The 25,983-nt window shown below is 38.6% G+C and overlaps 8 protein-coding genes across 11 annotated transcripts; 6 read left to right on the top strand and 2 right to left on the bottom strand.

Moving 5' to 3' along the window:
• The first annotated feature begins 294 nt into the window (after positions 1-294).
• LOC108847877 (inositol phosphorylceramide glucuronosyltransferase 1) lies at positions 295-2,935 on the top strand. Its single transcript, XM_018621242.2, has 9 exons — positions 295-667; positions 734-854; positions 925-1,274; positions 1,399-1,506; positions 1,593-1,727; positions 1,808-1,924; positions 2,017-2,272; positions 2,368-2,491; positions 2,580-2,935. The coding sequence occupies exons 1-9, from the start codon at positions 428-430 to the stop codon at positions 2,722-2,724; spliced, it is 1,596 nt and encodes a 531-aa protein (XP_018476744.2). The 5' UTR covers positions 295-427; the 3' UTR covers positions 2,725-2,935.
• Positions 2,872-4,230, bottom strand: LOC108847878 (G-type lectin S-receptor-like serine/threonine-protein kinase CES101). The gene has a single exon (XM_018621243.2). It carries the CDS (start codon positions 4,194-4,196, stop codon positions 2,979-2,981), a length of 1,218 nt encoding a protein of 405 aa, XP_018476745.2. The 5' UTR covers positions 4,197-4,230; the 3' UTR covers positions 2,872-2,978.
• A 2,939-nt stretch (positions 4,231-7,169) lies between these two features.
• Positions 7,170-8,170, top strand: LOC108846900 (dehydration-responsive element-binding protein 2G-like). Its single transcript, XM_018620084.2, has one exon. It carries the CDS (start codon positions 7,239-7,241, stop codon positions 8,121-8,123), a length of 885 nt encoding a protein of 294 aa, XP_018475586.1. The 5' UTR covers positions 7,170-7,238; the 3' UTR covers positions 8,124-8,170.
• Positions 8,171-9,328: 1,158 nt separating this feature from the next.
• On the top strand, positions 9,329-12,976 carry LOC108844183 (uncharacterized). 4 transcript variants are annotated; one of them, XM_057005262.1, is made up of 12 exons: positions 9,329-9,576; positions 9,819-9,929; positions 10,076-10,162; positions 10,489-10,542; positions 10,689-10,831; positions 11,012-11,162; positions 11,240-11,377; positions 11,794-11,865; positions 11,950-12,023; positions 12,106-12,247; positions 12,481-12,562; positions 12,682-12,976. In XM_057005262.1, the coding sequence occupies exons 1-12, from the start codon at positions 9,397-9,399 to the stop codon at positions 12,777-12,779; spliced, it is 1,332 nt and encodes a 443-aa protein (XP_056861242.1). In that variant the 5' UTR covers positions 9,329-9,396; the 3' UTR covers positions 12,780-12,976. The 4 variants fall into 4 exon arrangements, 2 of the variants coding, with proteins under 2 accessions (XP_056861242.1, XP_056861241.1); XM_057005261.1 differs by having other exon boundaries at positions 12,478-12,562; XR_008943427.1 differs by lacking the exon at positions 12,682-12,976 and having other exon boundaries at positions 12,117-12,247; positions 12,481-12,521.
• A 460-nt stretch (positions 12,977-13,436) lies between these two features.
• LOC108847659 (protein PIR) lies at positions 13,437-20,898 on the top strand. The gene is made up of 31 exons (XM_057005259.1): positions 13,437-13,617; positions 13,705-13,769; positions 14,066-14,138; positions 14,220-14,284; positions 14,449-14,526; positions 14,638-14,757; positions 14,842-14,912; positions 15,007-15,099; positions 15,261-15,330; positions 15,420-15,484; positions 15,592-15,787; positions 15,887-16,041; positions 16,147-16,237; positions 16,328-16,537; positions 16,614-16,825; positions 16,928-17,072; positions 17,159-17,327; positions 17,438-17,514; positions 17,607-17,777; positions 17,871-17,947; positions 18,044-18,146; positions 18,269-18,388; positions 18,466-18,609; positions 18,693-18,836; positions 18,974-19,117; positions 19,217-19,304; positions 19,403-19,530; positions 19,621-19,825; positions 19,910-20,082; positions 20,154-20,360; positions 20,451-20,898. The coding sequence occupies exons 2-31, from the start codon at positions 13,716-13,718 to the stop codon at positions 20,649-20,651; spliced, it is 3,849 nt and encodes a 1,282-aa protein (XP_056861239.1). The 5' UTR covers positions 13,437-13,617; positions 13,705-13,715; the 3' UTR covers positions 20,652-20,898.
• Positions 20,899-21,092: 194 nt separating this feature from the next.
• LOC130509378 (anamorsin homolog) lies at positions 21,093-23,283 on the top strand. The gene is made up of 8 exons (XM_057005263.1): positions 21,093-21,252; positions 21,505-21,652; positions 21,918-22,084; positions 22,170-22,265; positions 22,381-22,552; positions 22,633-22,763; positions 22,848-22,922; positions 23,021-23,283. Exons 1-8 carry the CDS (start codon positions 21,250-21,252, stop codon positions 23,057-23,059), a joined length of 831 nt encoding a protein of 276 aa, XP_056861243.1. The 5' UTR covers positions 21,093-21,249; the 3' UTR covers positions 23,060-23,283.
• Positions 23,284-23,364: 81 nt separating this feature from the next.
• On the bottom strand, positions 23,365-25,176 carry LOC108846707 (pentatricopeptide repeat-containing protein At5g18390, mitochondrial). Its single transcript, XM_057005260.1, is given in 3 exon segments — positions 23,365-24,726; positions 24,729-24,929; positions 24,932-25,176. Coding segments are annotated over 3 exon segments (1,383 nt in total). The 5' UTR covers positions 25,014-25,176; the 3' UTR covers positions 23,365-23,626.
• Positions 25,177-25,258: 82 nt separating this feature from the next.
• On the top strand, positions 25,259-25,915 carry LOC108844148 (40S ribosomal protein S16-3). Its single transcript, XM_018617366.2, is given in 2 exon segments — positions 25,259-25,557; positions 25,559-25,915. Coding segments are annotated over 2 exon segments (441 nt in total). The 5' UTR covers positions 25,259-25,317; the 3' UTR covers positions 25,760-25,915.
• Positions 25,916-25,983: the final 68 nt, after the last annotated feature.

The following is a 25,983-nucleotide window of genomic DNA, read 5'->3' as shown; positions in this document are numbered from 1 at the left end:
AAAAAGGTTAGGCTTTAATATTTGTAACTAAATTAGGATGGTTGTTGGATATAAAGTAGTAACCCAGAATAAAAAGGCTGAAGGATGGAAAGGGGACCAATCATAAATCGGCCCAAGTGATCAAAGTTGTCATGTTTTTTTTCAATAATAAGCCTCCATAGAGGATGAATCTGTGCTGTTGATTTTCTAGAAACCTTTGGTTTATATATTTTGGATATCTAGAAGAACTTATGGTAGACTTCGTCGTAGGGTATAAAAACTTTACCGGTTTCTAAAACGACGGCGGTGAAAGGAGACACAGACAGAACAGCAAAGAAGGAACAGACATAACAGCGAAGAAGTTTCAAAATTCTGTCTTTTCAAACGTAAACTTTCCTTAAATTACGATCTTGGTTCATCCAAAGTTAGATCCCGAGTGATCATCGTTATGGCGAGAGAACAAAAGGCGAGTCTCTGTGTTCTCCTGTTCTCAATCTTGCTCCTTTCCAAGGGTTCGTTTGGATCTGAATCGAGCAAGGAGGAAGCTTACGTGACACTCTTATACGGCGATGAGTTCTTATTAGGAGTTAGGGTATTAGGCAAATCGATTCGAGACACTGGATCCGACAAAGACATGGTCGCTCTGGTCTCTGATGGCGTCTCAGATTACTCTAAGAAGCTTCTCAAGGTTTTGAGCTTAAAAATTCTGTCTTTTTCATTTAAAAGATGTTTACTTTGTTGAATTTTCGGACAGGCTGATGGATGGAAAGTAGAGAAGATCAGTTTACTAGCGAACCCGAACCAAGTTCATCCGACAAGGTTCTGGGGTGTTTACACAAAGCTCAAGATCTTCAACATGACTGATTACAAGAAAGGTAAAGTCTTTTTGTCTTTCTTTATTTGGATTCTTGTTTGAGAACTTTAAATCTTTTTGCTTTTGTGTAGTTGTGTACCTTGATGCGGATACTATTGTGGTAAAGAACATCGATGATCTGTTCAAGTGCTCCAAGTTTTGCGCGAACTTGAAGCACTCCGAGAGGTTGAACTCTGGCGTCATGGTTGTTGAACCGTCCCAAGCTCTTTTCGATGACATGATGCGTAAAGTGAAGACTTTGTCTTCGTATACCGGAGGAGACCAGGGGTTCTTGAATTCTTACTATTCAGATTTCCCAAATGCTCGTGTTTTCGATCCTAGTTTAACCCCTGAAGCGTTGAAAGCTAGAGCAGTTCCTGATATGGAGAGGCTTTCGACGTTGTATAATGCGGATGTTGGTCTTTATATGCTTGCTAATAAGGTATCTTTTGCCTCTTTCTCGGTTTATCTAATTTATATACAGTAATGGCTTAGTATGGAATTGATGTGTGGTTTTTGGAGTATGTCTTAGTTTTTAATCTGTTTTAATTTATTTTTTTCTGTAGTGGATGGTTGATGACAGTAAACTTCATGTTATTCACTACACACTAGGCCCTCTCAAGCCTTGGGATTGGTGGACAGCGTGGCTTGTGAAGCCTGTTGATGCCTGGCATGTATGTCTTTTTTTCTTTTCCTTTTATTTTTGAGGTCTCTTTGTACTAATCTGCATTAAGTCTGATGTTGCCGTAAATGTTTTCAGAGCATTAGGGTAACTCTTGAGGAAACTCTTCCTGGAACTGGAGGTGGCAAAAACCAAAAAGATGAACTCGTTGTCAAGCTCCTCTTCATGTTGCCTCTTTGTGCGCTTTTGTTCTGCATTTACCGATCTATTCAGGTTTAAGACTGTTTGTTGTTGTTGCCTTCACCTCTGTACATTTGGATTACAAATTCATTTTCCCCTTTTTTCTCTTTCAGGGTCGTGAGGGTTCATTGTGCAATCAGATTAGATATATTTACTACAAAATTAGATCTAATGGAACACTTGGTTATAGCGGCGTTTCTACATTTTCGACCTTGAATTCTAGCTATCAAGTGAGTTTCATCATCGAATCGTTGTCTTAAAATATTTTTATAGAAAAGTTTGTTTCTCATTTGAACATATTGTATTGCTTTCTGTGTATTAGCTCCAGTCCAAGGTTCCTCAACACTTAGGCGCGGTATCAGTTGTAGTTTGTTTCACCGCCCTTCTGATATCCGTTGGAGTTTCCTTTCTGATCGTGCCGAGGCAGATCATGCCATGGACTGGCTTGATCTTGGTATACGAATGGACTTTCACAATCTTCTTTCTTTTGTTTGGTTGCTTCTTGCTTCTGGTGCATCAACATGGAAAGAAAATAGCAATTCAAACAGAATCATCGTCCTTGGATGATTCTGGAAAAGGTATGGCAATGAGAAGAAAATGATAAGCCTAGACATTCGTACCATTCTCTACAATGTTGATTGATTTCCACCGCTTTTGTTATTGGTCTCAACAGGTCATCAGCGAGGAGGTGTGCCTTGTGACGTTACTACATTGTATTATGGATTAGTGATGGTGTTTCTGGCTATTGCTGCAGTTTCTTTGCCTTATATATTAGGGATCACCGCTTTATTCCTGAGGTAAAAATGTTCATAATAAACTTGCTGGGAGTGGTTCTTGCAACTGTTCACACACTTGTTTGATCCCTTTGTTTACATATTTGAGCAGGTTGGGTCTAATGGTGGGTGTAGCCATAGTTTTGGCTGCCTTCATGACTTATGCTTCAGAGCACCTCGCCATCAGATGGTTCTTGAAAGGTTTAGAAGACCGTCGTGAAACATCGAGATCAAAGTCCATATGTTTCCTCTGCTGACACCACACAAAAAAAAAAAAGCAGGCACCATTGTAACTTTCAGACACAACAGAGTATATGATTTGAGTTTTTGTAGTTGTCTTAAGATTGTTATATAGTTTTGTAGCTTTGTTCTTTCTTTATCATTATGTCCCACTGTCTCCTCTCTTTGCTCACATTTGTACAGATCACTAATACCATAGTTTCTTGATAAGTTAAAGCCATTTATTGATATTACTGTGGTTACATAATTGATCTTAACAACCAACCACACATCACTTTGCAGAATCTAGAACATACACTATTAGCTCCAGATTAACATTGAAGGTATCATAAGGGACAAACGTTGACCCTTTACCCCAATATTGGCATCGTCCTCCAGAAGATCTCTCAAAAGCTACGCAAGAACAGTTTCTCCAGCAGCTTCCGTGACAGTCACTTATGCCAGAGCTCAAACCAACACCATAATAAGCATTGTCCATCATGAATCCCCTTCGCGGTTCGAAATACTCTGACCCTTTCCTACACGCCGTTGGCTTCTCTGCGATGCAGATAGCTGAACTGTTCTTCGAATCCGTCTTGCATGGTCCACTGCTTTCAGAAGACCCCCGGATGCTTGTCTTGCTCTCGAGACTGTTGGTGACAGTAATTTGGCCTAGAGTATCCAAGAGCCAGCTGGAAAAGACCGAACCGTTAGTTTTCTTGACTGAGTAACTGAAGTACTTCATGTGCTTGTCTGAATGGAAGGTGAATTCATAATCAATGTAGCTACTGGATAGCTCTAGGTTTAGTTGAGAGCTTCCGTTGTTTGACAATTTTCCGCTTGACCAGTAGATCTCACCGTGGCGCCAGACGAGTAGCTGGTCAGCTCCTGACGGGTCTAGTCCTAGTCTGAATGCTCCTGGGGCTGGGACTTTGTTACTTGTCCAGGAAGTAACCGAGATTTCTTTCTTGGTTTTTAGGTTAAACCCAATCTTCATCCCGGGTAGTAGTATGCTTCCGGGATGGTCAAAGCTCTGCCATAGAACCCGACCCGGGCCTCCTCCTGGTCCTGTCTCTCGGATCACAAAGTTTCCAGAATCGAGTAACGTGGCGGAGACGTTACCGGCTGAGGAAAGATGTGGTCTCACCACCGTGATTGGAGAAGCATTTGCGCTTGTGATCTTGAGAACACCATTGGTATCGATGGATAGAGAACCGGATGAATCATACACTGACTCGGTTGGGTTACCTACCCAAACTGGATTACTTAGACCATGTTCAGACCAGATACCAATATACCTAAGACCAGCTGAACCAAGTGAGAAGGTGGATGATTCTGTAGGTGTAAAGAACCCGAGAGTGAAGACTTTGCGGGCAGAGATCAGCTGCTCCCAGTCTCTGAGCTGCTGTCCCGGTTTCAGTGTATCGGTTTTGGGTGGTGAAATGGCGGAAACCGAACCGAGAAAGATCGGTATGAGAATGAGAGGAACAAGAATGAGTGAAGGAGCCATTATTAATTTGTCTCCATTAGCCTCTCGCTTATGAGATATATATATATAGCAAGGTTTGTCCCTTTTTAGACTCCCATATCTTTCTATGACTTTATTATTATAACAGTCTTTGGTATCTTCTTGTAACATAGTAAAGTCCCACATGCTTAAAGAGCGCGACGGAGGCTGCCTAAGAAACATCTTTCATAGTGTTTTATTAAAGTCTCTTTCAAGGCAGAAGTTTCAAACTCAGACCAAAGCTTGGGTCAAAGTCGAGGTCGTTCGGACAACAGCTAAGTTAGTTAACTGTATTTGGTCTTACTATGGTTTGCAATGACACCATTGCTTTGGATTAATTATAATATAATTTTAGCTACAATCACACCCATAGAGCAAATAGGCTAGCAAATGGAGAACCTTTTAAATTAAAAAAGAAAGATTCAAGACCAACTTGTATTTACTTTTGTGGGTTGATATGAAAAGTAGCCATCGAGACATAATTACTTAATGTGGAAAGGGGAAACTCGACGTGGGGCTTTCTCTTTATGCTAGTGGCTGATGAGTGATGATGGGCATGGCACTTAATCACTGAATCTAAGCATCGACGATTTGATGACTAATCTTCCAAGTCTTCGGATTAATTTCCAACGTGTATTAAATCTCCCACACATACATAGATTAATTTTCAATTATCACTACATATACTTGAAAATATTTACAGATTCGACCCTTTTTCAGCTATTCAACGCGAAACTATGTACATCTTTTTCAAAAGCACTAATTAAAGATTTTCCAGTCAAAATGAAATACACGTAAATTACACTTTCAATCAAACATGTACTAATTTTTTTTAAATGAATGTAAGATTAATTTAATCAAAAACTTGCATAATTTATGCATAGTATCACTTCATTAGTTAAGGCAACAATTTTGTAGATATTCTGATTATTTAGACTCCTTATTAAAACTGTATTTCGAGACATGTTTTCACAACTATTAGTTCCAGAACAAACTGATTGGTTTATGTATATGTGCATATTCTCAAAGTGATGGCTGTAGACATTTTGTTACATTTTAATGTGTCTTAAATTTCTGTGCACCACTAAAAATCTAGTATTTATTTAGATCGGATGTAGTAAATATAAACGTCGTAGATGCAAAAATATAAATTCACCATAAAATTTGATATATGAGGGATGCGGAGATCGAAAACTTTTACCATACGATAAGTTTTTTCAGTGTAAAAAAAATAATTTTATCAAAGAAAATAAAATTGAATTTTTGAGACTGTTATGAATATGGATCGAAGAATTATAAGATTGTTTATTAAAATAATAATAAAAATTCTAAACTGTTTTTTTTGCCTTTTTGTTTTTTTTAGGGTTAATTCGCATTTGTTCACGATACATTTATTTTGTTTTTAATGGAATTAGTTAGCTTTGGTTTAGATCGGTAGAACTAAATCGGATTCCAAGTTAGATTGATTTTGGTTTGAGTTAGACCTAGTGTATTCACGTAAGTTTTATAAGCTCTGTTTCTTTTATATGTCAATCAATATCTTGTTCTGATAGAATATTTGAGGGAAATATATATTTTGGAAACATAATCAATCAATATGGTCCCAAACCCTATATATATTTCTGGGTTTTAAGGTACTTGTTTCCATACGAGTTTATCAGTTCCAAGAAGTAGGGGAGCAGAAGAAAACAAGTGTCGCATCTTCAACTATGTAGGAGTGACACCCATCCCCACACTTACCACGTCTTAGGCTCTAACTATCTTACACTTGTTCTTTTACCCCGTTAACTTCACATTTCTTCCTCATGCATTTTAAGAATAGCCGATGGCTAGCTGATTTGTACTAAATTTACAAGGACCTTTTATTTAATATGAAAATTATGAATAGAGGATTTAAATAAGTATGGTATAAATATAGGTACTTCGAGCTGAAGCACCTAACGAATGGTTAAGCCATGTGTTCTAAGTCGCTTGCCAGACCATCCTTCATCTCGACACGTGCGGCAAAGTATGACATATTCCATTTTCGCAGGTACGTAGACTTTATAGTATATTATTTTGTCCCTGCTTTTTGTTATTTTATCTAAATTGTTATACCTATCCAGAAACAAAACCGGTGAAACTTATCACCTAAGAAAACCAGAAAACGAAAATCATACAATCGTACGCAGTACGGGAATACAAAAGAAAGAAGGATCGATATGAATGTCGAATAAGTTAATAAATGTTAAAGACGTAATAAATGTTAAAAGTTTATAGAGCCAAATAAACCTGTATTAGTCAGTATAAACTCTAGTTATTAATGGTAGGATAGATATGAATGTCGCATAAGTTAAAGAAGTAATAAATGTTAAAAGTTCATAGACCCAAATAAACCTGCATGTATTAGTCAGCATAAACTCTAGTTATTAATAGTCTGCTTATATGTTCAGGACTTCTAGATTGACTTGTAATCAAAAAGTAAAAATTAACCAAAAGGTATATCAAATAAAACATAATACAGTATAGTTAATTATAATACTATAACAATGTATATTCTTATTACTCTATACTCACTGTAAATAACTGTTAATTTACATTGAAACTTAACAATTAACATGAATAAGAATTATGAGAAATGTTGGAAGCGAGAACGTCAGGTAAATTATACTATATAATATATATAGTTTGTTGGCCTATAGTGAATTATACATTTATACTACTACATTATATATAAGATCGGAATTTAAGTGTGTATTGAAAAAGTCTAAAATTCATCTGTTGAAAAGGTTTTAAAATCACGTTTTAATCATATAAGGCTTGTCTCATCATTAAAACAGTGGTCGGGGTCGCTTTCGTGTAACACAGAGCCATTTGAAAATTTGAATAAACAAAACGAGATTCCTCAGTATACATATAAACACGTAGACATTCATACAAATGCCACGTAAGAATACGTATACTGTCTATGAGTATATATAAACGTACGCTTCAGGTTTCACTTACAGTATTTATACTCATTACAAATTTAATTAGTTTACATACCACTCTAAAAAAAAACAGACCATGGAAGAAGAGCAACCTCTGTCCAAGAAACGGAACATGGGAAGATCTAGAAAAGGTTGTATGAAAGGTAAAGGCGGTCCGGAGAACGCCGCATGCACTTTCCGTGGAGTTAGGCAACGGACTTGGGGTAAATGGGTCGCTGAGATCCGTGAGCCTAACCGTGGCACCCGCCTCTGGCTCGGCACTTTCAATACCTCAGTCGAAGCTGCCATGGCCTACGATGAAGCCGCTAAGAAACTTTACGGACACGAGGCCAAACTCAACTTGTTGCACCAACAAAAACAAGAAGTAAATAGGAACATGTCTTTTTCTAGCCAAGGGTCGTCTTCTTGGTCTTTTAAACTCGATACGGTTCGTGGGCTGGACCTTGGCCTCGGCCCGTCAAATGGTTCACGCGGTTCGTGGTCGGGGAGTTTTAGCATTCCACAAGAAGATGATCATCATTATAATGCTAATCCATGCTTATCATCAAGTGCGTCGAATGTTTCTTGGTTGTTACCTAAACGAAGTAGTTCACAAGACCAAGAAATTGTTAATGATGCGAGTGGCTTAACGTTTTCGACGAAGTTGCAACCGAGGAACTTGATGATGACTCCGGATCATGGATCATCAAATGGAGTTTGGTCTAGGTTTCTTGCGGGGCAACAAAATAAAAAAGAATATGACGTGTCATCGTGTGGCTCGTCGAACAATAAGGAGAGTATACTGGTTCCTGGTGGCAGCGGGGGAGAAGGGGTGCATAGGCCGGAGGTGGATGAGGGAGCAGGGTATTTGGAGATGGACAATCTTTTGGAGATTGATGATTTGGGTTTGTTGATTGGCAAAGATGGAGATTTTAAGAACTGGTGTTGTGATGAGTTTCAACATCCATGGAATTGGTTCTGAGAGAGGTTTTACCTATTTTAAAACTTTATAAAATATATATTTTAGGATTATTAATTTATGATTATTAATTTGTTATATACATCAATCAGCGTGAGTTCTTTCTCTACTTGCATGTACTCCTATGTGTATAAAATGTATTTGAGGATGTTTGAAATTGCATTAAAGGATATGTGAAAAGAACTCTCGTCTCATTGTTTCCTCCTACCAACAGATCCTCAAAAAAGAAACACAGATAGATTGATACTCATCCATGTTTTTGAGCTCACAACTTCAGCTTACAATTAACATGAATCAAAGCTTCTTCACATGATTTATCATCATCATTTACCCCTAGCATGATCACAGCCAGTTTCTTCTTCTACCATTTTTTTTTTTGCATAAATGTAAAATTTTATTCAATCAAAAAACATATTTACATCGAGTGCTTTCTTCACATGATTTATCATCATTTACATCTACATCATCGGATAAAACTTCAGTTGGGGGATCTACCCTAGCATGATCACAGCCATTTTCTTCTCTACCATTTCTTTTTGAATGAATATAAAATTTTATTCAATCAGAATCATAATAAAAAATAAACAAAGAAATCAATTCCCTTTAAACTTCAAGGCCGTGTAGAATCTTGTGTTCTTGTCCCAAACCATACACAGAGACCTTCTTCTAGATATTGTCTCCCCTTTCCCTGGACTGATAGTAGTTTCAGTCGAATTATTCTTCTTCTTCTTCTATCATTACCAAAGGCACCTTCAGAAAGTTGCTCTGGCTCATTCTCAGTCTCTCAATCCTCTGAATCATTCCTCTAAAAAATCCCCTGCCTCATGCAGTCATGCATGGATACATGAATGATAAAATAATTTCTTTAATATTATTTTTCATAAAAGCATTAATATTATTGCTCTGTTACTAGTTTTGACTTGGCATCCATATTATACAAACACATTCAATAATTAATTTTAAAATTACATTAATTATGATTATACAATAAAACCCAAAGTCATAAACTCTAATCTAAACCCTAATTTTAAGCCCATAGTCCTAAGAACCTTAAAAAAATAAAAATAAAAATAATTCGATTTTTTATTATTTTTTTTGGTAAAAATCTTAAATATGTTTTTTAAGAAAGTTCAAATTTTTTACCAGTTCAAACCTTCCAATCAAAGAAGAAGTACAAGGCCAGTCTCCACTCATATAGAGAGAGAGAGACGAAAGGCACTTTCGAAATAAAAATCATATCCACACACAGAGATTGAGAATTGGGGAGAGAATCTGAATGTCTCTCGATCAACAACAAGGAACGATGACGATTCTGAAGATGGAAGAGACGGCGATTGTTTGGACCCTGCTCCAGTCGGATCTCCGCCCGATCCAAGACGTTCTCACCGAATTCAACTCCAAGCTCCCTCGCCCTCGTTACTTCACCGTCTGCTCCGCTCTTTCCATGCTCTTACAGGCACGTGCTCTCTCCTCGCCCCTAAACGCACACGCACGTCCTCCTCTGTTCTCGATTTTGTTGTGACAGTAGCGAGGCTCTGGTGTGGTGGGCGGATTACTTCACTCGAAGAGGGATTTGATTTTTGAATCTAGGGTTTTGCTTTGAATATGGAGTGTTCGAATCTTCGATTACATTTTGTCGCTTTCGATTCTCAGATTGGGACTAATTGAATTGGGATTTTTGGTTTTAATATTTCGCAGGATCCGATGATACTCAAGAGTGCTGATCGTCTAATTGCATTTGCTATCATGCACCAGTGTTACGCTTCCCGTAAACCTTCTTTAAACCCGTTTATATCGGAAATGATAAATGTAAGCAGCCTTTTTTTCCATTTTGCGTCTAATATGTTAGAAATGCAAATTTGTTTGCGTGTTCAGTTGATGTCATGTTTTTGGCCCTTTTTTTTATATGTATTTGATTTATGCATAGAATTAATCATATCTATGCCTTTTTGTAGGCTGCTTGTAATGAGCAAGCGGAGAAGTATGAGAGAGTTTTTATTCTCCACCTCTTTCAGTGGAATAGCTACAACAACGCGAAAGAGGTATGGATGATATGATATATAGCTGTTTCTTTGAGCTCTTTGCCTTCCTTTTTTTTTCATGTAAACTCAAAATGTGTGCTCTTGTTTTTTGTTAAGCATGTTATGTACTCAATGAATTCGTGTTGCAAACATTGTCCATGTTTTAAAAAAAAAAATGTTTTATTGAGAATCTCTCTAAACAGTGATTATATAAGCACTTGATTAATTAGAAAAATTGATTTCTTAAAGCTGTTATGAAATCACTTTTCTCATACTCTCTCAAAGTTCTGATATGTATATTCTCCGTGACCTGTGAGTTCTGATTAAGTATTCGTGCTCTCTTGCAGATTCTCAAACTGTCAGCTGTTGATTATATCAAATCGTTTGATCCTTCAACTAATGTAAGAGCGGATGAAGCATAGACATCTTATATACTAGTTACATCTTATCTTCATCGTAACTGTTCCTGTATCATGCCTAACACTACTTTGAGAACATTTGGAGAAACTTTTCTGGTTAGTGATTTTGTATGTTGATGTTTCTGCAGGATTTTCCCGAGCTAGGAGAGCTGCAACGAGAGTATGGCAGCAAAGCTGATGGACCATCTAGTCACATGTTTGCAGACTATGCCCTCAAAAAGCTATTGCATGATCCTGATGTTCCTCGTGGTTGCGATCCCAACTCTCCAGAGTACGTAACCTATGAGTTCGGGAGTTCCGGCTATTTTTATAACTGCTATATAGATTTTACTCCGATTAGTTGCTCGCAAGCTTTCCACTTTTCTGCCCAGCTTCGTTTTCCTTTTTATATCATCACGTGCCAGTTTTCAGTTGATTTTATGGATGATCTTTGAGTCAAATAATGTTTTAGGTTTGATGTACAACCTGGAGGGAATACCAAAATTGGATATGGTGATAGAAACGAGGCCGTATGTGGAATATTGGGAAGTTTGACTATGGGGGGATTGGCTCCTAGGTGGATCCGTCCATGTCCTCCGAGGTTCCCAGTTCATCAGAGCGAGGTAATGTTAAGATTAACTCACTGTTTAACTTGTTTAGAAAATTATCCAGCTGACCTTAATGGTTCAACTTCTTACAGTTGCTTTGGATTGATCCTGATAACAAGCATGAGCTTGTATGGGACGATAAAATGTGTGCTGACACTAGCAGAGGCGCAACAGTTAGAGACTTGCTTGTTAAGGGCTTAAAGGTGACACTTTCACCTACGGAGCAAGAGGTATGTATTACTCTTTATTCTTGATATGTGCGCAGAGTCATACAAGTAGTGGTTTGCTCTAAGTATGAGAGTATTGCTTATATTGATTTAACGCTGATAAGTGAGTTAAACTTAAACATATCATTTGAAAAGTTACTACACATGCATAATTTTTGAAGGTTGTAAATATAGCCATTGTAGTTTTGAGAGAGAATTCGTGTTATCACTTTATCCCTTTCTTGTTGAATGAAAGAACTTACATCTCCCAGTAGGATATTAAGAGGGAACTGATTGCAGTAAGAGTCTATGGAAAATAACCATGAGGAGATAAAATAGTGATAATATAATTGATCCTCCTTGCCCATATAGCTGTATAGAATTTAAAATCTGGATCTGGGAGTGAAGTAAACAACAAGTTTTATTCACTTGTTGGCCAGGAAATCACAACGGCATTGGCAAATGACCCAAAGCTTGTCTATCACTGTGGAATAACTCCACGGAAGCTGCCGGTATGTGATTTCATTATCTAGCAGTTGTGTTATCTTTCTCTAGTATCGTCTTTTCTATGATTTGATCTAGTTTCTTGTTTTCAGCAATTAGTAGAGCGCAATCCTCAAATAGCAGTTGAGATTATCACCAAGTTGATCAACTCCCCTGAGATTGTTGAGTAAGTCATCACCTTATCAGTTCCGCTATTTACAATTCTTAGAATAAAATTGAAAGTAGGAATCTGAGAATGCTCGGTGCAGCTATTTCACAGCTCTTGTAAGTATGGAGATGAGCCTGCACTCGATGGAAGTTGTAAACAGGCTCACAACTGCAGTTGAGCTTCCCAAGGAATTTATACGCATGTTCATCACTAATTGCATATCGTCTTGTGAGAACGCCAAGGTATTAAAAAAAAGAGCTTTTATTTTGTTTTTTTTACTTTGGCAGCTTTGAACAAAGCTTATATGCAGCTATTAACATTATGTAGTTAAATACTTCTACTCGTGCTCTGACATTATGTGCTTATCTCTGTATATACTTTTTCGGATTTGCTGGTTTAGGATTTTGTAAAGTTCTTGTATTTGGTTGTTTCGTTAATGGGGGTATAGTGACATATTGTTTTCGATGTGTAGCAGCAAGACAAATATATGCAGAATAGGCTCGTACGGCTGGTTTGCGTCTTCTTGCAGAGTTTAATTCGTAACAACAACATCGACGGTATATCTATTCTCTTTTAACTGATCTCATCTCTTTTTTTTTTTAGACAATGGAAGATTTTAGAAATGTAATCATCTTCTATGAAATGTTTTTGTTTATGTTTTGGTAAATGTTGGCAGTGAAGGATCTATTCATAGAGGTTCAAGCTTTCTGCATAGACTTTTCACGGGTTCGAGAAGCAGCTGGTCTCTTCAGGCTCTTGAAAACATTGGAATGAATGAAATTGACTCTTTTTTTCTTTTCCTTTCTCAACAACTTCGTCTCCCTTTTCTAATTCTATTTTCCCTTTTTTGAGTTCTTTTGTATCAAAGACCGCTCTAGTGTTTTAGATTTCTTAATTTATATATGTTTGTTGACAAAACAATTTTGGGTTAAGACTGTAATATCTCTTACAATAGGAGATTAGCATGCACATTCCTTATGGTACCAACGCAGGTGCTAAGATGAAACCAAGTGCTGGTTCTGATCCCCGATTGGAGTTAAACCAAACAATTTAGTTACATTTTGGATCATGAAAGCTTTGACTTATCTTGTGCCCAACATAAAAAATTGTAGTTCTATTTTTTCTTTCCTGTGTGTTTGATAAAGATGTTTTATGTTTGTCCAATATAAGAAGAAATGGAATGGGTAAAATGAATGAACTAATGAATGGATTTAGTGCAGTCATCAAGTTTGCTTCAAAGAAAAGACAAATGAAAATGCTTCGTCTTAAAGCTTTGATATATGTAAACAAGTTCTCAGAGAAATATAAAACTCTTTTTGTATAACAACTAACAAAGATTTTAGAATAAAATGATAAGTATTAAGAGTATAATTAAAACCTTCTTCTTAAAGATGACATGACGAACACTAGTCGCGATTTCAGAGTCCAGAGGTCTTCATTTGTTTAGTTAAAAAGAGAGAGAGAGAGAGAGAGAGAGAGAGAGAGAGAGAGAGAGAGAGAGAGAGAGAGCTTCAAAGCTTAAAGGTAGTAGAAATTTTCTGGATCCGTAAAGAATCGAAATCGATCGGCTCGAAGAAGAAGTAGTAGCAGCTCTCATCTCCATTGTTGTTAGGTGAGAAAACGCAAAGTCGAGAAAGCTTTCTCCTTTAGTCTCGCTGATGCTGGCTTCCAGCTGCTGATTGCTTTCTAAATTTTGTAGAGGTGACGACAATGGCGGTTCCGGTAGAGGAAGCAATCGCAGCTCTTTCCACTTTCTCCTTAGAGGTTACTTTCGATTTTGAATTCATTTGGTGTTAAATTTAGAAATTTGTGCTTCTTAAGATGAATAGATATGACTATAATGTTTCTTCCTGGAGCTCAATTTCAAAAGTTTGACTAGAAAGGAGAGAACTTGTTGTGATTTATTCGCGGATCTTGGACTAGTCTCAAAACTCTGTTGCCTAATTACCACTTAGCAGTGAAAAATAGGTTTTTTAACGAAATGCTGAATATAAAAGTTGGAGTCTTTGTAACAACTTTTCTTGACGCATTCTGTGTGTTTGTTTGGGACTATGTGATAGGATGAGCAACCAGAAGTGCAAGGACCTGCTGTGATGGTTTCAGCTGAAAGAGCTGCAACCGATAGTCCCATCGGTTTCTTTCTTTACCTCTCTCTTTTCCTTTTTTCCTCTTCACTATTTTAGTCAACTGAGTTTAAGATGGTTGGTTTTGCAGAGTATAGTGATGTTGCAGCATACCGGTTATCTCTTTCAGAAGACACAAAAGCTCTTAACCAGCTGGTATGTTGTAGGACTCTTCTTCTTTTACCTTCCATTTTATGTAGCTGTTTAAAATTAAGATTTTGATAGCTACATCCTTCTTTTTCCATACTTGGTTTTCGTAGTGGTTGCAGTCTTATTATATTTTGATATTTCTAAGTAATTGTTTGATCAACTCTGTCCAGAACACGCTTATACAAGAAGGAAAAGAGATGGCGTCAATTCTATACACATATAGAAGTTGTGTCAAAGCACTGCCTCAGGTTCGTCTTGTGAATTCTATTACTCTACTCCATTGGTTATCTACTTAGTCATTGTTTTAGTAGAAAGTAATCATGCTATGAGTTAATTCTTCATTTATGATATACATCCAGCTTCCAGAATCTATGAAGCATAGCCAGGCAGATTTGTATCTAGAAACATATCAAGTTTTGGACTTAGAAATGAGTCGCTTACGCGAAATTCAGAGATGGCAATCGTCGGCTTCAGCTAAAGTGCGTTGTATCTCCTTTCCTGTTTATTTTCATTGAAATTCCTGTATCAGAAATAATGTGCTTATATACTCTACGCCTCTGCAGCTAGCTGCTGATATGCAGAGGTTTTCAAGGCCTGAACGGCGAATCAATGGCCCCACTGTCACACATCTTTGGTGGGTTATAACTTCTCTTTTGCCTCTGTATACATCCTAAGACATTTACACACTCCTTCTGTATATAATTTGACTTTGATTTTACTTAATATAGGTCAATGCTGAAGTTGCTTGATGTCTTGGTTCAGCTTGATCATCTTAAAAATGCCAAAGCTAGCATTCCTAATGATTTCTCTTGGTATAAAAGGTAAAAGAAAATATTATTGTCTATCTAGTCTTTACATTTTCTATGTAGAATTGCAGACAGGACACTTCCATATTGGCTACTACCACTTTCTTTGTAGCTGTAGTAGTTTCCTAGATGCTTTTCTGTTGTATCTTTTCTTATTATAGTTTCACTCTTTTCAGAACATTCACTCAAGTCAGTGCACAGTGGCAAGATACGGATACCATGAGAGAAGAGTTAGATGACTTACAGGTGCTGGCATGGCTTGTTTTTGCGTTCATTTCTTATTGCATTCCCCTGTGAATTGTCATAAATGAAAATGAGATTTCTTGTGTTTGCAGATTTTCCTGAGCACAAGATGGGCTATTTTACTTAACTTGCATGTTGAGATGTTCCGTGTGAACAAGTATCCTTTCTTCTAGATATTTAACATCACTGTCGTCAGTATATAGTTCTTACAATCATGCTGTATTTCTATATTGCAACCTTTTGGATTCCTTAAAGTAAATTTAGTGTGGAGGACATCCTCCAAGTTCTCATAGTTTTCATTGTTGAGTCTCTGGAGTTGGATTTCGCACTCCTATTTCCTGAGAGGTATATTCTTCTCCGAGTCTTACCCGTTCTTGTTGTGTTAGCAACGCCATCAGAGAAAGATACCGAGGCTTTATACAAGAGGGTAAAACTCAACAGAATGATCAACATTTTCAAGGTATTGAAGTACATGTTATACCTATTTAAGTTTCCTTAGAAGCCTCGTCTCCGACTTGCTTACTAACATCTGTGTTGTATTTATTTTTTCTGTAAACAGAATGATCCTGTCATTCCTGCGTTTCCAGATCTCCATCTTTCTCCTGCTGCAATTTTGAAAGAACTGTCAGTATATTTTCAAAAGTTTTCATCACAGACTCGCCTTCTGACTCTTCCAGCACCTCATGAGCTTCCTCCACGTGAAGCGCTAGAATATCCTTTCATATTTTTTAACTGTTACATGCCTATTTAACTATCATCTGCATCATTGTAAATTGAACACATGCTCTGAAGATTGCAAGCCTTAACATATTTTACATACCAGAGGCATTATTTGATAGTTAACCACATTGGAGCTCTCCGTGCTGAGCACGACGATTTCACCATCCGATTTGCTTCATCCATGAATCAGGTGCTTACGCTAATATTTTTCCCTGGAGTTGCGAGTTTCTTGCTCTTATCTTAAGTCTCTAGGATGTTAATATCACTTGCTTTCATGCAGTTATTGCTGTTGAAGTCAAATGATGGAGCATACACTGAATGGTGCAGAGAGGTGAAAGGAAACATGTACGATATGGTTGTTGAAGGTTTCCAACTGCTAAGCAGATGGACTGCACGCATCTGGGAGCAATCTGCTTGGAAATTCTCTCGCCCGTGTAGGGATGCAGCAGAGACGCAAGAAGCCTCCGGATCATATTCTGATTACGAGAAGGTAATACTTATGAAGTATTTGGATATTTTCTCAAACTAGATTGTTTTATCTTAAAGTTTTAAATTATTTTTAACAGGTGGTGAGGTACAATTATACTGCAGAAGAAAGGAAAGCCTTGGTAGAACTTGTTGGCTATATAAAGAGTGTAGGATCAATGCTGCAGCGCTGTGACACATTAGTTGCAGATGCTTTATGGGAGACAATACATGCCGAAGTTCAAGATTTTGTACAAAACACGTTAGCCACGATGTTGCGTACCAGCTTCCGAAAGAAGAAAGATCTCTCAAGGTAAATAAGTTTTCCATTCTTTCTCTGCCCATTTCAACTCACATTCCCTTCAGTTTAAGCTTTTCATATTGTTAACGGTGTCATATGTGTGATTGCATTCAGGATTCTTTCTGATATGCGGACACTTTCAGCTGACTGGATGGCAAATACCAGGCCCGAACATGAGATGCCATCTTCACAACACGGAGGTGATGAAAGCAAATCGAACTTCTTTTATCCTAGGCCTGTTGCCCCTACAGCAGCACAGGTTTGGATCCATTTCATGATTATTGTAGATACATAAACGGAACGTAAGACATAGTGCTTGATTTTTTTGCTGTCTTGTTGTTTCAGGTGCATTGCCTGCAGTTTTTGATATATGAGGTTGTCTCTGGTGGAAATCTGAGGAGGCCAGGGGGATTCTTTGGAAATAATGGCTCTGAGATTCCTGTTAATGACTTAAAGCAACTGGAGACTTTCTTTTACAAGCTCAGCTTTTTTCTGCACATTTTGGATTACTCAGGTAAACCCACATACTCAAAATTGTTTTTTGGTTAGCTGTATTGAGCCAGCTTGATGTTTACTGGCTCTTTTTTAAGCTGACATTTCAACTTCAATCTATTATGGCTGCAGCAAGTATTGGAATATTGACTGATCTCGGGTTCCTGTGGTTTAGAGAATTTTACCTGGAGTCTTCACGTGTTATTCAGGTATGTGGCTGTACAAAAATGTTACTTCGCCACTTTATTTTCACTTCTTCCTTGACTTGTTCTTACAAATAGTTGTCTGTGTAATGTTGCAGTTCCCGATTGAATGTTCACTACCATGGATGCTGATAGATCACATTCTCGAAGCCCCAAATTCAGGCCTTATTGAGAGTGTTCTGCTGCCTTTTGACATTTATAATGACTCAGCTCAACAAGCACTGGTTGTGCTGAGGCAGAGGTTCCTCTATGATGAAATTGAGGCTGAGGTAATGAGAGTTTAATACCCGATCTTCTTATTGAATCAAAAAGTTTCTTTGAACAAAAAATCTTATTTCCTGTATCATGTCTTGTTTCTGTAGGTGGACCATGGTTTTGATATATTTGTTTCAAGACTCTCGGAGTCTATATTCACATATTACAAGAGCTGGTCAGCAAGGTACCTAACTACTTGTTTTCTTTTAGATATTAATCCCATTCACTGGTAACTGGTGAGTATCTAAACTCTTTTATTATCAATGGTTGAGTTCAACAGTGAGCTTCTTGATCCATCATTTCTCTTTGCCTTGGACAATGGTGAAAAGTTCTCCATCCAGCCTGTGAGGTTTACTGCGTTATTTAAGATGACAAAAGTAAAGGTGAACAATAATACTGCTCTTTACCTCTACTATTATGACACTACATAGAGTTAGTTTTTATTTTTCAAGCATTGAATCTAATTCTGGGGTACAGTCTTCTTAATTTTTGTTGTGATGTGCAGATTCTTGGTAGAACAATTAATTTAAGAAGTTTGATCGCTCAAAGGATGAATAAAACTTTTAGAGAGAATCTGGAGTTTCTCTTTGATCGTTTTGAGTCCCAGGACCTATGTGCTGTAGTGGTAAGTTTTTTTCTTCTTTTTCTTTTTCTTGAATTGTTATGTATTTGCTTGTAAAATATACAATTTCATAACTGCAGGAACTGGAGAAGCTCATAGATATCCTAAAGCACTCACATGAACTTCTTTCACAAGATCTTACAATAGATCCTTTCAGCCTAATGCTGAATGAAATGCAAGAAAACATCTCTCTTGTCTCATTTTCCAGTCGACTTGCTACACAGGTCAGCAATACAATCATTTGATGGAATTATTTATGGTTCTAAATTTTTTCAGCTTTTCTTATTTTATTTTTGTTGGGCACTAGATATGGTCAGAGATGCAGAGTGATTTCCTACCAAACTTCATACTTTGCAATACCACACAGAGATTTGTCCGCTCATCTAAAGTTCCTCCTACTCAGAAACCATCAGTGCCTTCTGCTACGCCTAGTTTCTACTGCGGCACTCAAGTAAGAAGCAATCTCTTAAGCCATTTTTTTACTTTAACTTCTTCTGAAACAATCATATTGTGGTTACTAAACATTCCATATTATATTTTTACTGTGTTTTTATTGGTTCCAATGCTTATTATTCTTGTGTGCGGTAGGACTTAAATGCAGCACATCAAAGTTTTGCACGGTTGCATAGTGGATTTTTCGGGATACCACATTTGTTTTCCATAGTTAAACTTCTTGGATCCAGATCATTACCTTGGCTTATAAGAGCGTTGCTGGATCATATATCAAATAAGGTTATATTTCACACATCTTGTACCACAATATTTTTGCTTTCTCGGTACTAACTATACAAGTAGCCAGCTAAAGTAGTTTTTATGTTTGAAAACTTTCAGATAACAACACTAGAGCCAATGATCTCTGGATTGCAAGAAGCATTGCCCAAGTCTATCGGATTGCTTTCCTTTGATGGTGGTGTCGCAGGTTCTTATGAAATTTAGTTCTTGATGTGTTTCATCTTTTAGTGACATTTATATTTCCTGTTCGTCTGATGTTTTTTTTTTTTGCTGTTTCATTTACAGGCTGTATGAGGCTTATTAGAGAACAACTAAACTGGGGCACAAAGGCAGAACTCAAAACAGAAGTTCTACGTGGAATAAAGGAAATTGGAAGTGTGATATATACAATGGGACTTCTCGATATCGTATTGGTCAGTACTATCAGACAGATTGTAAGAAAATTAACCAGTCTGATGAATTCTAGTCTAACAAATGTTCTTTGTTATCTTGATGTTACTCAGAGAGAAGTAGACACAAAGCGTTTCATGCAAACAGCTCCATGGTTGGGATTAATCCCGGGCGCAGAAGGACAGATAGTTAACGCTCAAGAAGGCGAAAGCCCACTTGTCAATCTCTTGAAGTCAGCGACTTCTGCGGTTGTGTCAAGTCCAGGTTGCCTTAATCCAGCAGCGTTCTACACCATGTCGAAACAAGCAGAAGCTGCAGGTTAATCAGGAGCTTGTAGCTATTCATTCAATCATCAGTTTCTTTGTTTACTCTTTTCTTATGGTGCTATGTTTATATGTGCAGATCTTTTGTATAAGGCGAACATGAACGGTGGAAGCGTTCTTGAATACACACTTGCATTCACAAGCGCGTCTCTTGACAAATACTGTAGTAAATGGAGTGCTCCTCCAAAGACGGGATTCGTCGATATCACAACTTCAAAGGATTTTTACCGCATTTACGGTGGTCTTCAGATCGTAAGTAAATCATTTTAACATTTTGATCTTCTCAAAACTTTCCTATAAAAAATTTGCAATCATGAACTCAGGGATATCTGGAGGAGATAACAGTTCCACAATCAGCTCAACAAGAAGTCCTCGGTGATTCGATAGCTTGGGGTGGTTGCACTATCATTTACCTGCTCGGACAGCAACTTCACTTTGAGTTATTTGATTTCTCGTACCAAGTACTCAATGTCTCCGAGGTTGAGACCGTGTCTGCTTCACATACTCATAGGAATCCTCAAGTTCTCCAGGTAGATTTTTGCTTTCTCCATCCTCTCATCAACAACACTTTGCTTCTCTGTTTGAATGTTTTTTTTTGTTTTTGTTGCTGTTTGAAAAAGGGATGGGAAGGTTTGTTGGAAGGGATGAAGAAAGCTCGACGGCTGAACAACCATGTCTTCAGCATGCTCAAAGCTCGTTGTCCACTCGAAGACAAAACGGCTTGTGCCATCAAACAGAGCGGCGCACCGCTACCACGTGTCAGGTTTGATAATACAGTGTCTGCCTTTGAGTCTCTGCCTCAGAAAGGAACCGTTGGCTGATGTAATATGATGTGTTTGCTCTTCTAATACCGTACGAATACAAACGTTTCTGAGTAAGACTGCTTTCTGGCAACAGCCATGACGATTGTTGATTTGCTTATTTTTATATTTTGATGTAAGATGTGTTAAAACATTAGTAGAAACAAAATACTTGAAAACTATAAATAAACAAAGAAAGAACGTCTTGAAGTAGTAATACGTTAATATTGTTTTGTAACTATTCAAGTAACATTATACGTTACACCTACACCATTGTTATCCGAATCATCTCTGTGATCTCTCTCGGTCTCTTTACCATCTGGTTTTCTAAAAAGAAAGAATAAAACTAAACCCGGTTACCATGGACCGAGGTGGATGCAATCATAAACCCGGTTTAGTAAAACGCGTTACTGAAGAGAACCAAAGGGAAAGCCAGAGTCGGCGAAAAAAAGAAAAGTATATAAAAACAGAGGAGAGAGAGAGAGAGAGAGAGAGAGAGAGAGAGAGAGAGAGAAGGTCAGAGAATTTGATTTCTCTTATTTCGCGGAGAAAGAGAGAGAGCTCTTAGGGTTTTTGGGTACTGTATCTCGCGAGGTTTTACAGAGATCTCTATCTTAACATGGTGAGTTTAAGGTTTCGTTTCCTGTAATCTTTTCGACTTGCATGCAGTTTGTGCTAAAACCTCCGAAAGTTTCTCTCTTTGGGGTTTTTATTAGCTGAATCGATCGTGATTAGCTCCTCATCTTAATTCAATTATAACCCAGTAATAAAGTTTTGAGCTTTCGAGTTTCTAGCTAGCTGTGGAATCTATTTACTTTTGGATTTTTATATTTATCCTGAACGTTTCACTGTTTGGGCTTTTGATCCTTTTTAGGATTCGATGGTGACTCAAAAGACTGTTTTGGCTGTGACGGATGATGTGGTGTTGCCTGTTAGCTCTGTTCTGACCATAATGAAGGAACTCGCAAAGGAAGGGATTGAGCGTTGTGATCCTTTGATCATTACTCAAGCTTCCACAATAAGTACAAATCTCAGATCCTTGTTCCTTTTTCCTTGTGTTATTCAGCTCAGGCTTTAAAAATAGGGTTTTGTTTGATTAGTTAAGCTGTAATTACTAATTAGCATATGTTTGAGCCACGCTATGTACAAATCTCAGGTCCTCATTAGTACTGTCTCGTCATTTTATTTAGCTAAGGCTCTAAAAATGGTGCTCAGTTAAGCTGTCATTAAATATACGTAGAGAGGAAGATACGTGTCTTATGATTATGTTTTGGACTATTTTTGCAGATCAGTTTCCTTTGGATGCTTCCTCAGTGGACTTGGTTCTAGCCGTTTCCAGAACATCTGATTTTCCAAGTGACAAAATCTATAGCGAGTTCTCAAGAGTTCTGAAGCCTGGTGGTTCTGTTTTTGTCTGCACGAACTCGGAGGGTGAAACTATAGAATTGCAACAGGTTTGTGATTTGTCTATACTCTATATAAATGGGGGTTTCTTTGATCCGTTCTTACTTAATCAATCTTATGGTATCTTCCTTGCAGACCCTTCAAAGGAGAGTGACCTTGGCTGGTTTTCTGGAGCCACAGTCTCTTGATTTGAAATCAATTAAGTTGTCTAACTTCAGCTTATCCGTTGGGGTGAGCAACTTTTTACATGTCTTCTCCCTTGTTATAATATCAAGGATCGAGGATCTTAATGCTAGTTATTTGTGAAAGTTGAATATATAACAGAGAAACATGTTGTGCTATGCAGATTAAGGCAAACAAACCTACTTGGAAGATTGGTTCATCATTTGCTATCAAGAAGCCTGCAAAAGCTCTCCCGAAGGTTAATCTAGGCGATGCCTTGGATCTTATTGATGATCTTATTGATGAGGATTCTCTCTTAACAGAGGAGGACCTCAAGAAGCCACAGCTTCCTGTTGGTAATAAAAGATTATCCCATATGGCCTTTTGTTATTCTTGTTCGTTCCTTGTGTGTAAACATATCTTGTATTTTCTGCAGCTAGTGGTTGTGAGACCACTAAGAAAGCTTGCAAGAATTGTGTCTGTGGTAGAGCTGAGATAGAGGAGAAAGCTGTGAAGCTGGGACTCACCGAGGATCAAATCGAGAATCCACAGTCAGCATGTGGCAGCGTAAGCTTCTTTGCTCATCTCTTTCTCTGTGTGCGTCCGATATTTTGATTCCACACTTGAATATTTCTTAAACAATGATTTCAGTGTGGACTCGGTGATGCCTTCCGCTGCGGTACATGCCCTTACAAGGGTCTCCCACCCTTCAAACTAGGCGAGAAGGTTAACATATTTACTTCATATCTATCACAATCATAAATTTCACTTAAATCCTTTTTGAAGAATACTATCTAAAACATGTTTCTTTTCTTCCTCCATAGGTAACCCTATCTCAAAACTTCCTTGAAGCTGACATATAAGCCTGTGAAAAGGTCTTCTTCATGCGTGCTTGTTTCTCACCGAAGCCAAAACCTTTTCTTAAACACAGAGTAGTTTGATCACTTTGTGTCCTTTTCGTATATTTTCTTTGTTGGTACTTTTGTTTTTCGGCTTTTGAAATGGCTTAAGTAGACAACGGTTGGTGTTGCTCACAATACACATTGGAACCTTTATATCAATGAAGAACAGCTTTTCACTTTGTTAACTAATGGTTGATCTTGTGTTTGATTAGCTTGGACCCACTTGGTTTCTCAACTTCTATCTGTTTGTTGAGTAGCTTGGATGCTGTAATGGTATCTGATGATGTCAAATGGGAACATCAAAAGATTGGTATCAACTATTGATAGTTTGGTATAAAGCAAGATTGAACAAATAAGACAACCGTACATCAAAATGCATTCTCTTTCCCAAGTCCTCAACCACACACAACTCCCAAATCCAAGTATAATCTAACCAACACTCATCTCCAAGTAGTACTTGATACTGCAACCTTAAAGAATCCCAAAAATCAGAGCCATTCTAAAGCCAGCCTTAGCACTGTATGTATTTCAAACACCTCTAAGCTGAACTTCCAACTGCTCTATCCGCATAGCCAAATCATGCTTCCCACTATTCTTCAACCCATCAGTCACCATATCAAAACACCTCGATATCGGAACCAAACCCATCTCCGTCATCTCAACCAAATAATTAGCCGCATCCACAAACTTCCCACCACGACCACACATCGTTATCAACATGGTATAAACCGGCCTGTTAGGAGGATGAGCCTTCACCTTCATATCACTAAAAAAGCTAAACGCATCATCAAACATCCCATTCCTACACATCCCTTTAATTATAGGAGCATACAAACTCGGAAACGGCTTATGCCCATCTTCAACACAGTTGTTCAACAACCGAAACGCTTCGTCTATCTTCCCAATCTTCGAAACCGCAGGTATAAGCGTCTTGTAAGTATCGATATCCACACAAAGACCTAACTTGCAAGCAGCGTAATACACCTCAACGCAGAACTCAACCTCCCCTGTTTTACTTATCGCTTCAACAAGCGTATTAAAAGTCTTAACATCAGGTACAAACCCTCCTTTAGTCATCTTGCTCACCATCTCCTTAGCAGACTCCAAGTAACCAGCGTTCAACAGCCCCTCAATCAGCAAGTCACGCCCACGCGCCGGGGGGTTAAACCCTTTCCTACTCATCTCATCAAGAAACTCTTTCGCCTCCTTCATCTTCCCAGCGGAGCACCAACCGTTCACAAGAACAGAGTACGTCCTCTTATCAGGCTTGACACCTTTCCTTATCATCCTCCTGATCAGCGCGTAAGCTCCGTGGAACAACCTCACCTCGCAAAGCGCGTGGAGCAAGGAGTTGTAAACCTCCAAAGTTTGTTTACATCCGAGAGTCTTCTCAACGCCGTTGAAAAGCTCAACGGCCTGGTCCACGTGTCCGTTTTTGCCGTACTGCTCGATGACGAAGCAGAGAGTCTCCACGGAGATGTCGAGGGAGAGGTCCTTCATCTGCTTGAGGATCTTCCACATGGATTCGTATTTTTTGTGGGAAGCTAGGGACTTCGCGAGCTGCTCGTACTCCATGGAGGTCGGGGTGTAGGTAGGGTTCGATCGGGCCCAGTTGAAGAAGCGGAGGAGTCGTTGGCGGATCGGGAGGTGGCGCGGAGGACTCTGAAGACGAGTTCGGAGGTTAACGGGAGGCGGAGACGGTTTAGGGATCGTTCTGGGTGGATCTCGCGGCGGACGAGGTTGACGACGTGGTTGATTGTGGCGAAGTAGTCTCCTTTGGTTGATGGGTTCGAATCGGAGCTTTGCGGAGGCTCGAGACTGGTGAAATGCGAATAGTCGATGAAATGGAGCCCCTGTAATCGGTGGTGGAGATTGGAAAGAGGCTTCCTCTGGTATAACGGCGGAGGAGAAACATTTCTCGCCGGAGAAAACTTTACTCCGATGATGATGAGCGAAGAGAAAGTGAAGAAAGATGGTGACTAAAACGCAGCGTTTAAGGACTTCTTAACTTAAAACGCAGAGTTTTAGTAATCTTTCATCAGTTAACTCAAAACGCTGCGTTTTACGTTATTCATCATCAGTTAATTGAAACGCTGCGTTTGTGGCTGGAAGCCCTAGGGTTTATTCTCCACTATATAACCATGAGTTTTTGTTTCTTGGGCCACTCTCTGCATTAGGTTTTTCATTCCAGCGGCGGACGAAAGAGCAAACCCCCAACCATGGCGACACAAACTGCTAAAGCATCCGTGCAATGCTTCGGGAGGAAGAAGACGGCGGTGGCTGTCACCCACTGCAAGCGTGGATGCGGTCTGATCAAGCTCAACGGTGCCCCGATCGAGCTCTTCCAGCCTGATATCCTCCGATACAAGATCTACGAGCCGGTCCTCCTCCTCGGGAAGCACCGTTTCGCTGGCGTCGACATGAGGATCCGCGTCAAGGGTGGTGGTCACACTTCCCAGGGTCTACGCCATCCGTCAGAGTATCGCCAAGGCGCTCGTGGCTTTCTACCAGAAGTACGTGGACGAGCAGTCGAAGAAGGAGGTGAAGGATATCCTGGTTAGGTACGATAGGACTCTGCTCGTGGCGGATCCGAGGAGGTGCGAGCCGAAGAAGTTTGGTGGTCGTGGTGCTCGTTCTCGTTTCCAGAAGAGTTACCGTTAAATGCTGGTTTGGTGTTGTTTTTGTTTCGGATCGTTGCAAGGTTTCATTTTCAGGTATTCATGTTTTGTTTGGATATCTAAGAACTTATGTTTTGCTATCTTTACGTGTTTGGTGGTATCAGAAAGTTTTAATATTTATGAACTTTTATTTCTTGTCTTGAGATGTTTGGAAATATGCGTAATTTGATAAATGGTTAGGTCAGTTACTCAGATTGTGTCGGAATG

This window comes from Raphanus sativus, chromosome 3 (genome assembly GCF_000801105.2).
Source record: "Raphanus sativus cultivar WK10039 chromosome 3, ASM80110v3, whole genome shotgun sequence".
NCBI classification, from domain to species: domain Eukaryota; kingdom Viridiplantae; phylum Streptophyta; class Magnoliopsida; order Brassicales; family Brassicaceae; genus Raphanus; species Raphanus sativus.
Note: the sequence above shows the minus strand (reverse complement) of the source record. Positions and strands in the feature narration are given on the sequence as shown.